Below are 11,702 nucleotides of genomic sequence, written 5' to 3'. Positions count from 1 at the left end.
GCATGCGCAAACGCCGTGGCCTCCTGCGCGCGGGCCGCTGCGCATGCGTAGTGCTCGCGCCGCCATGAGGCAGGAGGCGGGAAGGGAAGATGGCGCTGAGCTGCCGCCGCTGCGGGCGGTTCTGCGGCCGCCCTTCCTTGGGCCGGGCCGTGCTCAGGCGGCGGCCGCCAGCCACGGGGGTCGCGGGGCGGGTGGAGGCAGCGTCCTCGGCGCGGCTCTACGCTGTGGCGGCGGGTAGCGGCGGCGGCCATGAGGTGAATGGGGAGGAGCTGCTGGAGGTGTGCTGGCGGCGGCACTTCCTGCGAGGCGGCGCGGAGCCGCGGCCGGCGCTGCCATGGCGCGATTACCTCAGCGGCTGTCACCGGGGCTTCGGGCCGCTGGGCGCGGCGCTGCGCGGAAACCTCGTGTCCCAGTGGTGGGAAGCGGCGCTGCCCTTCCGCGAGCAGGTGCTGGCGGTGGATGCCCCGCTGCACGGCCCGCCCGCCGCCGCCGCTTCGCAGGGCCTGCGGCTGCTGCGCTCTGAAACCCTGCACGAAGCCCTCCAGGGCAGGGGCTGTAGCCAGGAGCAGGGCGCCCTGTCGCTGGAAGAAGTGCTGGGAGCCGCGGGGATGCTCCGTGAGAGCCTGCTCCCCGGTAGGTGCTTTATCTGTCACCGCACGCGTGGTTCTTGCAGAGAGCGAAGCAGCTGTGTTTAAGGGGAGTTTACAGTTGTGTCAGTGCGCTGGGCATGGTTCTTTCCAAGGAGCTCAGCGGTGTGAATGGCGGGGTGCACATCGGGTGCTTTCCCTTGTAATTAGGGAAAAAGGCATGTTAGAATCACAGTTGTGAAGGTACCTGGAGGAACTGGGCTGCAGACTGCTCAGCTCACCTCAGCGAAACGGCCTCTAGTGGGGCTGCACACGTGAGCAGCGTGTGTTGTGTGCGCTGCATTCACTCTTGGAAGAGTTAAAAAATAAACGCTTTTCCTGCGGCTGCTAAACTTGGTGGTTTGTCCTTTGACAGGTGCCTTGGCACAATACACTAGCTGCTTAGAGCTGGTGAACAGAAGACTGCCTTGTGGCCTTGCTCAAACTGGAGTGTGCTTTCACTCTGTTCCAGAGAGCGAACAACACAGCAAAAATCATGTAAGGTAGAGTATGAAAGAGATTAATCCTTTTCCAGCTTTAAACCAACTATTTTGTACTTGTTTCACTCTTGAATTATTTTTGAATACTGTTTCTTGCTCTTTCCCCTGTTATTTTTGAAGGAGTTAACTTGCTGACCTTGCTATTGTTTAAAGAATAGGCGAAAGGACCACGTCTTTGCTTGCATGGTTTAGTTCTCCCAGAACTACAGGACAGTGGCTGGATTACTGGTTACGCCAGAGGCTTCAGTGGTGGAGAAAGGTAACAGTAGCAGGGGGGAATCTTGGTTGGCTCCTCCGTATCTTAAAGAGGGAGAGAATAAACACCCTGCTCAGCGTTATGTTGCTAGCCGGGTTTTGTGTCTGACATACATGTATTTCTTGAGAAACTGCAAAACTGCTTAAGTTGATGACAAACCTGTGAAGTAGTTTATAACTTGACTTGCAGAAAGGCAAATGTTTTGTGTTTGTAAGTGATTTGAGATCAAGACGCTGTGAAATGGCAAAGTGATTTGGCAGTGATCCCCTCTTCTGTCTTCTCAGTTTGCTGTAGCCCCATCTAACTTCAGCAGCAGCGACTTTCAGGATGAAAGAGGAAGAAAAGGATTTAATTTGCATTACAGATTTCCTTGGGGGACAGAAACAATAGAAACATTGAAGAACCTTGGAGATACTGAACTGTTACAGATGTATCCAGGAGATAGTTCAAAATTACTTGTAAGCTTTATTCTATTAAAAATTATTTCTGATAAAGATGACTGTGAGAGAAATGGTTTCTTTGCTGGTCCAGTTGCTTAGCATGTAACAGCAGTGCAGTTGATACTCTGCCTGTCTCTCCTGGTTTTGCAGTCTATTTCTATGCAGAAATGGTTACATAGGGATTTCTTAATGTGGGGACACATCCTTGTGGTCACTCAGAAGTAATCCACAAACCTGCAAAAGAAAATGCAGTTTCAAGTGCATTTGCCCTAGATTTAAATTTACAATCAGGGCAGCAAGACAAGGACATAATCCCATCCTGCTCCATCTCCTGCTTCCCCTGGTGTTACAGTCTTACCTGGTTGCTGTTACACTTTTAAGATGGCTGGTAACTTTAAAACACTTCTGAGTGTATTTTACATGTAGCAAAGGTGCTCAAGCTCAGTGCCTCCTTAGACATTAAAGTAAGCAAAAGGCTTTTTTGGACAGTCTTTGAGGTATCGCTTTGTGGGTTTTTTCTCTTCAGGGTCGAGATGGAAGGAAGAATGTTATTCCCCATGTTCTGTCTATGAGTGGAAACCTGGACCGAGGAGTGTTAGCGTATCTCTTTGATTCACTGCAGCTAGCTGAGAATCCTTTAACAAAAAAGAAAATTGCACAGAGAAAGGTAACTTTCTATAGAAAGTGTAAGGGAAGGTTAAGTACAAACCCCACAGATGGTGTAGTAAATTCAAGGATGGGGGCATACTTCCCTTTTCCACATCACATCCTCCCTTCCCAAACAGGCACAGTCAGAACACTCCTCACTGGTATCAATAAGCTGGCCCCATGGGACTACCTCTGCCATCCTTCTCACCCACATAAGCAACTTTTATCTGAGGTCACCTTTCCTGTTTCACGTTCTTTTCCTCTGATGAGTAGATAGGCCCTTGTCATGCATGTGATGGTGATAAGAGGGATTGGAATGATGCTGCTGTGGTCAGAGAGAGGAGTTTATCTCTTCCAGCAGCATTTGAAGGTTGCTGAGGAGAGCAGAAAAGTGGGTGTCAGGTGGTAGTGGGGCATTCCCTGAGGACCGTCATTTTTCCCACTTTTACTCTGGTTTTCTGGCTTTTACACAGCCAGAAATCAGTTTGATCTGTTAGGCGGGATGATAACTGTCTGCTGGGCTTTCTGATCATTGCCTCCATTAAAGATGACTGAGCTCCGCTAAGAAAGCTTTATGTCTTTTCCATGGCTCAGAGAAAATGGAGTAATTTCTGCCATGCTCACCTAGCTGGCCTGTGTGCTATTTTAGATGTAACGTACAGCATGCTTCTAATCAGGATTTTGTGCTGTGACAAAATTCAGGCATGTTTAGAACCTTAATTTCAGTGAAAAAATAGTACTATTTCCTCATTCTGTTTAGAATGTCACACTAAACACATAGTAATCTGTTGCTTTTTGTAATATTATTAGGTACTTAAGCTTCATCCTTGTTTAGCGCCTCTTAAAGTGGCCTTGGATGTAGGAAAAGGTCCAACAACAGAGCTGAGACAGGTACGTTGTAAGAAAGTATTTTAATTCTGAACACTGACTCCACATAACATTCTGTTACCATTCAGACCCTCTTTACACTGGGGAAAATCATGCTGCTGCTTTGGTTCATGGAGGTTTGTGGTTGTACAGCTTTCACAGAGCAGGTTGTGAGTTGTAGCTGGAGGGTACTGCAGACAGTGGGTAGCAGATGCCTTCCGTACATTAACACGTTGCTTTTACTGCTGTTACACAGTTGATACTTGCTCCATGAAAAATTAAGCAAAATAAATAACACAATCCCTCTCAGCTTCCTGATCTTTCAGGATTATCTTAACATGCAGGTCGCATCTTCAGAAGGGCTTTCTAAAGGTCTTTATTTCAGTCAGTCATTAAGCTGGTCCCTACAGAAGGGAGGGACCTTGCACTGACATGTTTTCAGATAGAAACAGAGATGTATTTGCTGGGCTGCTTTCTGATTTGAGGTTATTTTATCCAGAGAGTTAACACCAGCTGGGAATGCTAATACCTCACATACTAGAGCTTTAATGGGTTTCTTTGTTTAGAGCTTCAAGCCCTCAAATCTGTCTTTTAACTCCTGTTTTTCAATAAACACAGGTTTGTCAAGGATTGTTCAATGAACTGTCAGAAAACAGAATTTCTGTATGGCCGGGCTACCTTGAAACCATGCAGGTATCTCTGGAACAACTTTATACAAAGTAAGGAGAAACAGTGTTTTGTAAGTTAAACTATGAAGGTGACAGATGACTTTCTGTGGACTAGAGAAAATAAGCTTGTTTTCAGTAAGAAGTCATTGAGTGCAGTAACCAAGTGGCTGAAGGCATGTATCCAAACCATGAACCTGGAATCAATGAGTTTTATTACAGAAAGCAATGTCAGTTCATTTCTAAAATTAAGTTTGAGCCTTCACGTGTTGTTGTCGTTTCTCTGGAACTGTGAAATGCCCTTTAGAGACTCTCCAGTTGAAAATAAACTTCTTGAGATGAGTTACAAGCTCGAGAAATGTTTCCTACCCTCAACCCCCACTTTTGCATCTGGGCTGGTTCTGCATTTCATTCTTAAGTACTATTTCAAATGGCACTGTGTGTCTAGCCTTGAGCTTAAAAATTCTTCCAAGTCTGGAACCATTAGTTTATGTGATGGAATTATTTGTGGAGATAAATCTGCTATTCCATTTCAGGGCATCATATGCAATTTGTTGATCAGGAGTGAACTTTGAGCATATTGATGAATATCTTATGCTGAGACAAAATAAATACAGCTATTTGTTCATGTGCAGTAGTCTTCAAAGCAAGACCGAAAGATATATTCTGCTTTTACAAAAATATTCTTGTAGTAGGTCACTAAATAACATTCTTTATGTACTAAAGTAAATAATTTAAAGAACCATAGGAAAGGAAGGAAGGGCAACAGGAGAGTGGTGTCTTCATCCTGGGCTTCGTGCAGTATTGCAGGAATAAATACTTAGATGATGGTCATTTGTACATAACTTATCTGAATTTCTCATACACCAGAAGCAGTAACAGGAGTGCTCTTTTCTCTGCAGGTATGACGAGATGGGTGTTCTCTTCATGATCTTGATAACAGATGCCACTCTAGAGAATGGAGTGGTCCAGCTGAGAAGCAGAGATACAACCATGAAGGAAATGATGCATATTTCTAGGCTGACGGACTTTTTAACTAAGTATGTAACATCAGCCAAAAATGTGTGAATTTATATGTGTTGAATAAAAGGAATTTCTTAAACATCTGTGCCTGAACTGGCTTCTGCAGTGTCATGGACCTGTAAAATTTGGCAGTGCATCTCTTTTCTATCGACTCCAGACCATCTGGGTCTTCAAGCTTACCTTGAGAAGAGACAAACTTGTCCCTCATTAGCAGGGCTAACTGTATTCTCTGTCATGTCTCCAGTTTTACTATCTTATTGAAAATACTCCATCTTAACCTAAAAATCTTTAATTCGTGTGTTGCCATCACAGTTATGGTCTCTGCTGGAAAATGGTGTTTTATAAAAAAGACCTCCAAATCCTGAATGTTTCAATAACATCAGCAAGTGTCTTTGTAATATCTGTTTGTAGAGGTGTATTTTAATCACATGGCATCAGTTCCTCAGCATTTAAGGTACTTCATCTTGCCCTTAATAAACATCAAAATCAAGAATACGTTATCAAGAGTAAGAGAGGAAATAGATTGTAAACAGTTTTTGACAAGCACTTTTTTTGGACAGAAATGTCTGTACCTAGAAAATGGTGGGAAAAGATTAATCTGTGATCATATTTATCTATGCTGAAGTGTTGTAGTTAGATATGAAGGTTTGCATAGATATGAAACTATTCTGATCTTCAGTAATTTCCAATGCGTGTATAGCTTAAGTCACTTTAATAAAGTGCTTTAAGGTGTGTGCAACAATGCATGTGGCCCCTGGTGGTCATCAATGCCATGAAACAAAAGATTTTGCCTTTAAAGTTTCTTCTATTGACATGGTGCTCATTTAACTATAAACGGGTTATTTGTAACAATGCCAGATGTAAAGCAAGATTAGCATCGCATGGATCTGTGCCTTACTGAACTCATGGAGTTCAATGTAAATGGCTATAGAACAACATGAAAACAACCCAGAAACATCTATGAAACAGCCTGGTGGAGGATGCAGAATTTGTTTTGGAATTAACTATCCCAAAAAGTTAATTTTAGCATCCTTTCCCTACACCAAGAGCTGAAGTAACGTTGAACTGAGAAATTGCCATCCTTGCTGCTAGGTGACAGCAGGTAGAGGCCACATACGGATGTTCTAGTGTGTGCCTAAGAGGACAGCACACTTTGGAGATATATATATATTAAATACTTAACTAGAGCCTTTTGATTGTCTTACATTTTTATACAATTCAGTTTCGACTGCAGGACGGTTGTTAAATATACAGAACTTGGGTCTGGGTGAACACTTTATATCATTTATTCCTTTCTGGTTATTCAGCAGATGCACATAATGCCAGGCTATATCTTGTGTCAAGTAGGATCTTACCTGACTGATTGCGCTGAGTCAGTTTGTGTTTTTGGTGTTATTTGGGCAATAAGCTACTGTTTGTCTAATGGGGTTGTTACTTGTCTCTGTTAATTCCAGGTTTTCTCAGTTTGTTTTCTGCTTGTTCTTTTAAATTGAAGTCCTTAGAGGTGATGACTTTGGGGTTGTTGGTAAAGAACAAGCTATATTGTCTGTACCAAATGATCAGGCCAGGAAACTAGTATCTCAGTACTATCTCTTTCTGTGTAGACTTGGTGATACTTATCGCACCCAGGGACTGAAAGATTATTTCAAAATACACAATTAAGTTAATCACAAAAGAGACCTTACCTTATACTCAGTCTCTGCTCAACACCCTTGAATAGACGGTGGCACACACCCTCTTGTCTCCTGAAAGGCAGAATAGCAGAATTCTTAATGGCTTTTTTTGGGTACAGATACACAGCAGAAGAATTAATATTCATGTCATCAGCAGCTTGGTCACTACTAACATCCCCTGCATGGTTTCATAACGGGCTGGTGAATTTTTATGCTTAGAATGGTGATAAGCTATTTATTTTACTTTTTAACCCTTTCAGAAGAATCTCGGTTACTTTTAATTTCTCCACAGGAAGTAAGCAATTCCAGTATTGTAACTGCTGCTGGGTAAACCCTGCCTCCCCCCAGCAAAACACCAGTATTACAGCTTGAGGTTTTCACCTTTTTCATCTTCTCTTCTTAAAACAGAAAAGTTGATGTATTCTTCTTCTGGTTTAACAGGCACTGGATTAGAGAGGATGAACAGCAGTTAACTCGAGACCGACCAGACTTTGGTTTTTTAAATAATCTTGAAATAAAGCAGTGAGATTCTGTATTGAGTGTAACTCTGCCATGATTTCTGCAGTGTTCGTGGGCCTTATCAGAGCTCCTGTCACTGTCCTTGCAGGCTATGCTGATGGGTGTCTTGCGTTGCACTCAGCTAGCACAGCAGAGCAGCTGGAGTTCTACCTATCTACTCATGAACAGGAAGGCAGATTTCTTTGGTGAGAATGATTCCCTTTCTGATACTTAGAAGCAGGAAGCATGATAACTTTGCTGTTTGTTGGGGGGGGTTCTTTTTCCCTTGAAAATACTGACATTCACATAGAACTCAAGTGTAGAAAACTGTAAGTTAATACCATTGTGGCTTTCATGTAATGTCTTCATTATTGTGTATTTTCTGCAACTGAAGAAGTACAATCTCTTAACATTAGTCAGTTGATTTTTTGTCTGGCATTACATCATTTCAGTTTGAACTAACTCTGACTCATGTCAAAGTTAAGAAACATGGAATGGGGAATTATTGTGCACTGAGCAATTTTGAACAGAATGCAGGAGACATATTATTTTGCTAGAACTTGCATACAGGCCACTGTCGTCTCTTAGTAAATGGGCACTGCACCTCTGACCTACTTACTTTTAGTTTGCTTTTCCTCTGTAATGGCTGTTTGAACCCTCACCATGAGTTGCCAAATGCAATTCTTCATTTTACTTCTATTTATGGTAGATTTTTATATAAAACTTCAGTTCGTTTAAGCAGTTGTGGTTTTGGCTGCATTGCTGACACACAGGAAGTGCCAATACGTATCCTTCGTGACTTCAAATTGTGCCTCTGCCAGGCAGGGTCTGCAGCAAAGTTATCTCACTCCCTAAGTGGTAGTAGTTGTCTCCTTCCACTGCTTTTGCAGTATCTGAAGAAATTTGCCCATACTAGCTACAAACAGCATAACAGCATTCTTCTACCGAACTCCAACAATCAAGTTTCATGACCGCTGGGGAGTGACATGAACTTACTGATCTCTGAGTATATGACCTCGTCTTCAGGCTCTTCTACATTTGGTGTTGAAGTAAAGCCAGTTGAGGGTCTAGTAGGCTTAAATTTTTCTGCAAATTGGAGAAGAAAAACAAACACATGCCTATATATGTATATCAGAGTTTCCTGGGGGGAAATAAACAGCCTCATGATATTTTTTGGTTCCTGATAATGCTATTTTCGTGATAAAAATTACTCCTTAACCAAGGGCATTTTAATAGTATTTCCTTTTTCTACTAAGAACAATGAGGTCAATTCCTTCCAGTGAATTTATGAGTTTATGTGTATTAAATTAGATGTTGTTTTGCTTCCCCCATCCCAGACTTGCCATCTAGAACATAGCTCAGAGGTTTTGCCTTATCAGTGTCTTGTTACATTGCCTGTGCTGGTTAAGACAACATCTTAAAATACCAAGAGCTTAACTCCACTTGTAACATGATATTTACACGCTAAAATGTATAGACAACATAAACGAGCACCTCTGGAAAACGAAACAGACATTTAAATAACTCACTTGCTTTATATGAAGGAATTAAGAAAAACGGAATTGCCAGAGCAAGTCCTATTGCAAATAGTAGCACGATCAACCCAAGAGAAATTATCAGGGGCTGAGAAAGTCTTCTCTCTTCTGCCAAAAAAGAAAGAAATAAAAAGGTGTTTATGTTTTCTTTAAATTAAAATCAACACTTCGCATTTCTTTCAGCTTTTGGATTTAACTGTGGTTAATCCTCAGGAGAGTCCCAAGTGCACACTGCCACAGCAGAAGGAAAGGACCTTGCTGGTGCCAGTGGACTCTTCATAAGACCAGAGAGAAAATGAAACTGGACTCTACACAGGGCAGACCAGCAGGTTCTTGTAAAGGTGAATCTTTTACAGTCATCCATAATGGTCACTTCAACTTCTGCTGCTATCTCAGCTGCATGGAATTCTGTCTTTTTGCATTCACTTTAAGAACTTCTTTTTAAATGTAAAAAACTGTATTTTGAACATTAAATTGCAGGAACAAAATTCCTGGCTATAAACTTGCGGTGTTATAACATTGAGTTTTGTGTGGCCCCTGTTTACCGACAGTGGGAAATGGTTTCACACAGGCTTACCTGCTAATGTGAAGTTGAAACCGTTGCTGTATTTTGCATTTCTGCGAAAACCATTTTCAGCTCTGCATTTATAGGTTCCAAAATCACTAGAGGAATTGATGAATAGAACAATCTCAGCTGCTTCCTTGTGCATCATCACCTGGGAAGAGATGCTTTGTGTTCCTTTGAAGAATATGTACGTGATAGGAAGAGAGCCATTCTCCGAGAGACAAGACAGGGTCACATTCTGGCCTTTCTTTGCTTGAGAGGTGGGTGAGCTCAGCACTGGTTTGGAAATGGGCTCTGTAAAAAGAAAACTGAAAAGGCTGCATCATTGAGTACAGGATAAGCTCCAAAGCAAGGCTTGGAGTTAAGCAGCAACATTGGCAAATTAGATGAGTATGAAGGATGGGGGTCTTGGTGAGCCAGATGAGAATAGCACTGCCAACTCCTAAGACAGTAACAGCGATCTACAGTAAAGTTCAGCTCTACAGTCAAGGCAGGCACACGTTGCAGTCTAAAACAGTACCTGTTGCAAGCAAACCCCTGACTCCTGCTGCTGCAGATCCATGTCTCTGTGCCCCTAAAATGAAATGTGCTGAGAAGGAATACAGCAAGACATACCTAGAAGGGTGAAGCTGAGACTGTTGCTGTATTTTCCGCCACTGGTGTTGTTATTCTCAGCTTTGCATTTGTATTCACCCAGATCACTGGCAGAGTTGATAGTCAAGTTAAACAAACTGGGGGTCAGGTCTGGCCTGTTTAAGGTGGATACCTTCTGATTACGTTTAAACAATGTGTATCTGACAGGTGGAGATCCAGAATCTGAGTTGCAGGAGAGGGTCACGTTCTGGTTCATCACTACATTCAAAGTCCCCTGAACAGGTTTGAGCCTGGGATTGGACAGCATCTCTGGAAAGAAGAAACTGCTGAGTGAGTTCACTGCACCATTCATCCAAGAAACCCAGATTTTTCCCAAAATATGTTGAAGACCACTCTATACTAATTTCTGTTGAAATAGGGGGTTATAGGGTCTTTTTCATCTTCTGATTGCAGGCAACACAGCTTTGTATGTTTCAAAACCAATATAGAGCTTCAAACACTTGATGACTCATAGAAATAATGACAAGTGCATGTCTTCATGCAAGAGAGAGCATATGCATACAAAGCCAACAGATGTATCCAGATGAAACAACAAAAATACTTTCAAACTACAGAAGGAATTAAAGTAATACAAGTATAAAAGATAAATATAAATTTTATGGGATGTTAATTGTCGGAGAAAGTAACCCTATGAGATAGTTGAGAGGTAGCATGTGAACCCACAAGTAAAAGCAGTATTTTATATGTGGCTGTATCAGGCAGAATTAACGTTGTGTAAGTAGATTGAACTTTTGGATAGTAGCAGCAAGAGCCTTGACAGTCTGTCAAATTAGTTTGCTTTTATGATATTAAATAAATTTGTAATAAAAACTTGTATTTTCATTACAAAATATAATAAACTAGTCATGAATAAGATAAATTATGACATTTCTAGAGGGGAAAAATATGTTTTACATGAAGGTTTTGGACATTTTAAAATCCCCTGCTCCCTGTATTTTTTAAGTTAATTTCAGCCCATATCTCAACCCCAAAAAAAGAAAACCTACCTTTGCCGTTTACCATAGTTTTCTGAATCTGCTGAGACGTTTGAACTAAGAGAAGGGAAGAAAGCTTTCAGTCAAGAAATGCTTGTTCTTGTTCAGAAAGATTTGTAATATGTAAGAAGTATGTCCTTGGCTTACGGTAGGAAAACAGCAGAATCATGAGAAAAACCATGTTCTTGATCCTGAGCAAGCTGGCTGGTGGAGTTACAGGAGTGAGGTCTTTGCCAAGTGGCTCTAGGGGTTGAGGAAGTCCTCAATACGGAAATGGTCTGATTTGTGCTGATTGTGTAAACACTTGTCATATTCCACTTACGTTTAGCTGATGGGAGGCAGAGTAGCGGTAGAAGAAAAAGCTGTGGAGGGAGAAACAGCAGTTTGGGATAGAATTAAATGTTGCATAGTGGTGTTGTAGCTGGCATAATGAGCAGTTTTCCATAGTGAGAGATGTGTGACAGAACCGTGCAGCTATGCACTATACAAAACTATATTGTTTTTCTAGCACTGTTCTATAAGGGAGTGAGATCACTGATTCCTATCAAACAGCTACGTTTGCTAGAGATAATGCAAGTGATCATACGGCTGAGACCGAGGGGGTTTGTGGTACTGGGTTTATTTTAGCAGCAATATAATTAAGAAAAAATGTCCAAAAAAGAGAGTATGAAATCTAGAGACATTTTCAGACGCTAATAATTATTTAGAGCTAGCCAGCTCATTAAGGACATGTTTTGGCCAAACTTCAAATACTGAAGCTGTGAGGAAGACCTTGTAC

At 41.9% G+C, this 11,702-nt stretch overlaps 2 protein-coding genes and 1 long non-coding RNA gene across 9 annotated transcripts; 2 read left to right on the top strand and 1 right to left on the bottom strand.

Annotated features, from left to right (window-relative positions):
• Nucleotides 1-56: 56 nt before the first annotated feature.
• On the top strand, nt 57-5,106 carry POLG2 (DNA polymerase gamma 2, accessory subunit). Of its 2 annotated transcripts, XM_057418479.1 has the most exons (8): nt 57-633; nt 1,003-1,129; nt 1,280-1,385; nt 1,667-1,840; nt 2,349-2,489; nt 3,281-3,361; nt 3,956-4,056; nt 4,905-5,106. In XM_057418479.1, exons 1-8 carry the CDS (start codon nt 90-92, stop codon nt 5,068-5,070), a joined length of 1,440 nt encoding a protein of 479 aa, XP_057274462.1. In that variant the 5' UTR covers nt 57-89; the 3' UTR covers nt 5,071-5,106. The 2 variants fall into 2 exon arrangements, with proteins under 2 accessions (XP_057274462.1, XP_057274464.1); XM_057418481.1 differs by lacking the exon at nt 3,956-4,056.
• Nucleotides 4,767-11,233, bottom strand: MILR1 (mast cell immunoglobulin like receptor 1). Of its 6 annotated transcripts, none has more exons than XM_057418498.1 (9): nt 11,072-11,233; nt 10,937-10,981; nt 9,912-10,199; nt 9,309-9,590; nt 8,726-8,839; nt 8,193-8,282; nt 7,080-7,142; nt 6,711-6,767; nt 4,767-4,974 (listed from the first exon to the last, which is right to left on the bottom strand). In XM_057418498.1, the coding sequence occupies exons 1-8, from the start codon at nt 11,103-11,105 to the stop codon at nt 6,718-6,720; spliced, it is 966 nt and encodes a 321-aa protein (XP_057274481.1). In that variant the 5' UTR covers nt 11,106-11,233; the 3' UTR covers nt 4,767-4,974; nt 6,711-6,717. The 6 variants fall into 6 exon arrangements, with proteins under 6 accessions (XP_057274481.1, XP_057274480.1, XP_057274482.1 ...); XM_057418497.1 differs by having other exon boundaries at nt 6,711-6,770; nt 11,072-11,223; XM_057418499.1 differs by lacking the exon at nt 6,711-6,767.
• Nucleotides 8,915-10,773, top strand: LOC130604147 (uncharacterized). The gene is made up of 3 exons (XR_008973378.1): nt 8,915-9,072; nt 9,383-9,556; nt 10,098-10,773. It is a non-coding gene; the product is annotated as an uncharacterized LOC130604147 (long non-coding RNA).
• Nucleotides 11,234-11,702: the final 469 nt, after the last annotated feature.

Source organism: Pezoporus wallicus, unplaced genomic scaffold (assembly GCF_028554395.1).
Source record: "Pezoporus wallicus isolate ANWC-B61680 ecotype Strahan unplaced genomic scaffold, APGP_CSIRO_Pwel_v1 contig_3710, whole genome shotgun sequence".
Taxonomy (NCBI): Eukaryota; Metazoa; Chordata; class Aves; order Psittaciformes; family Psittacidae; genus Pezoporus; species Pezoporus wallicus.
This window is presented reverse-complemented; position numbering and strand designations above follow the sequence as displayed.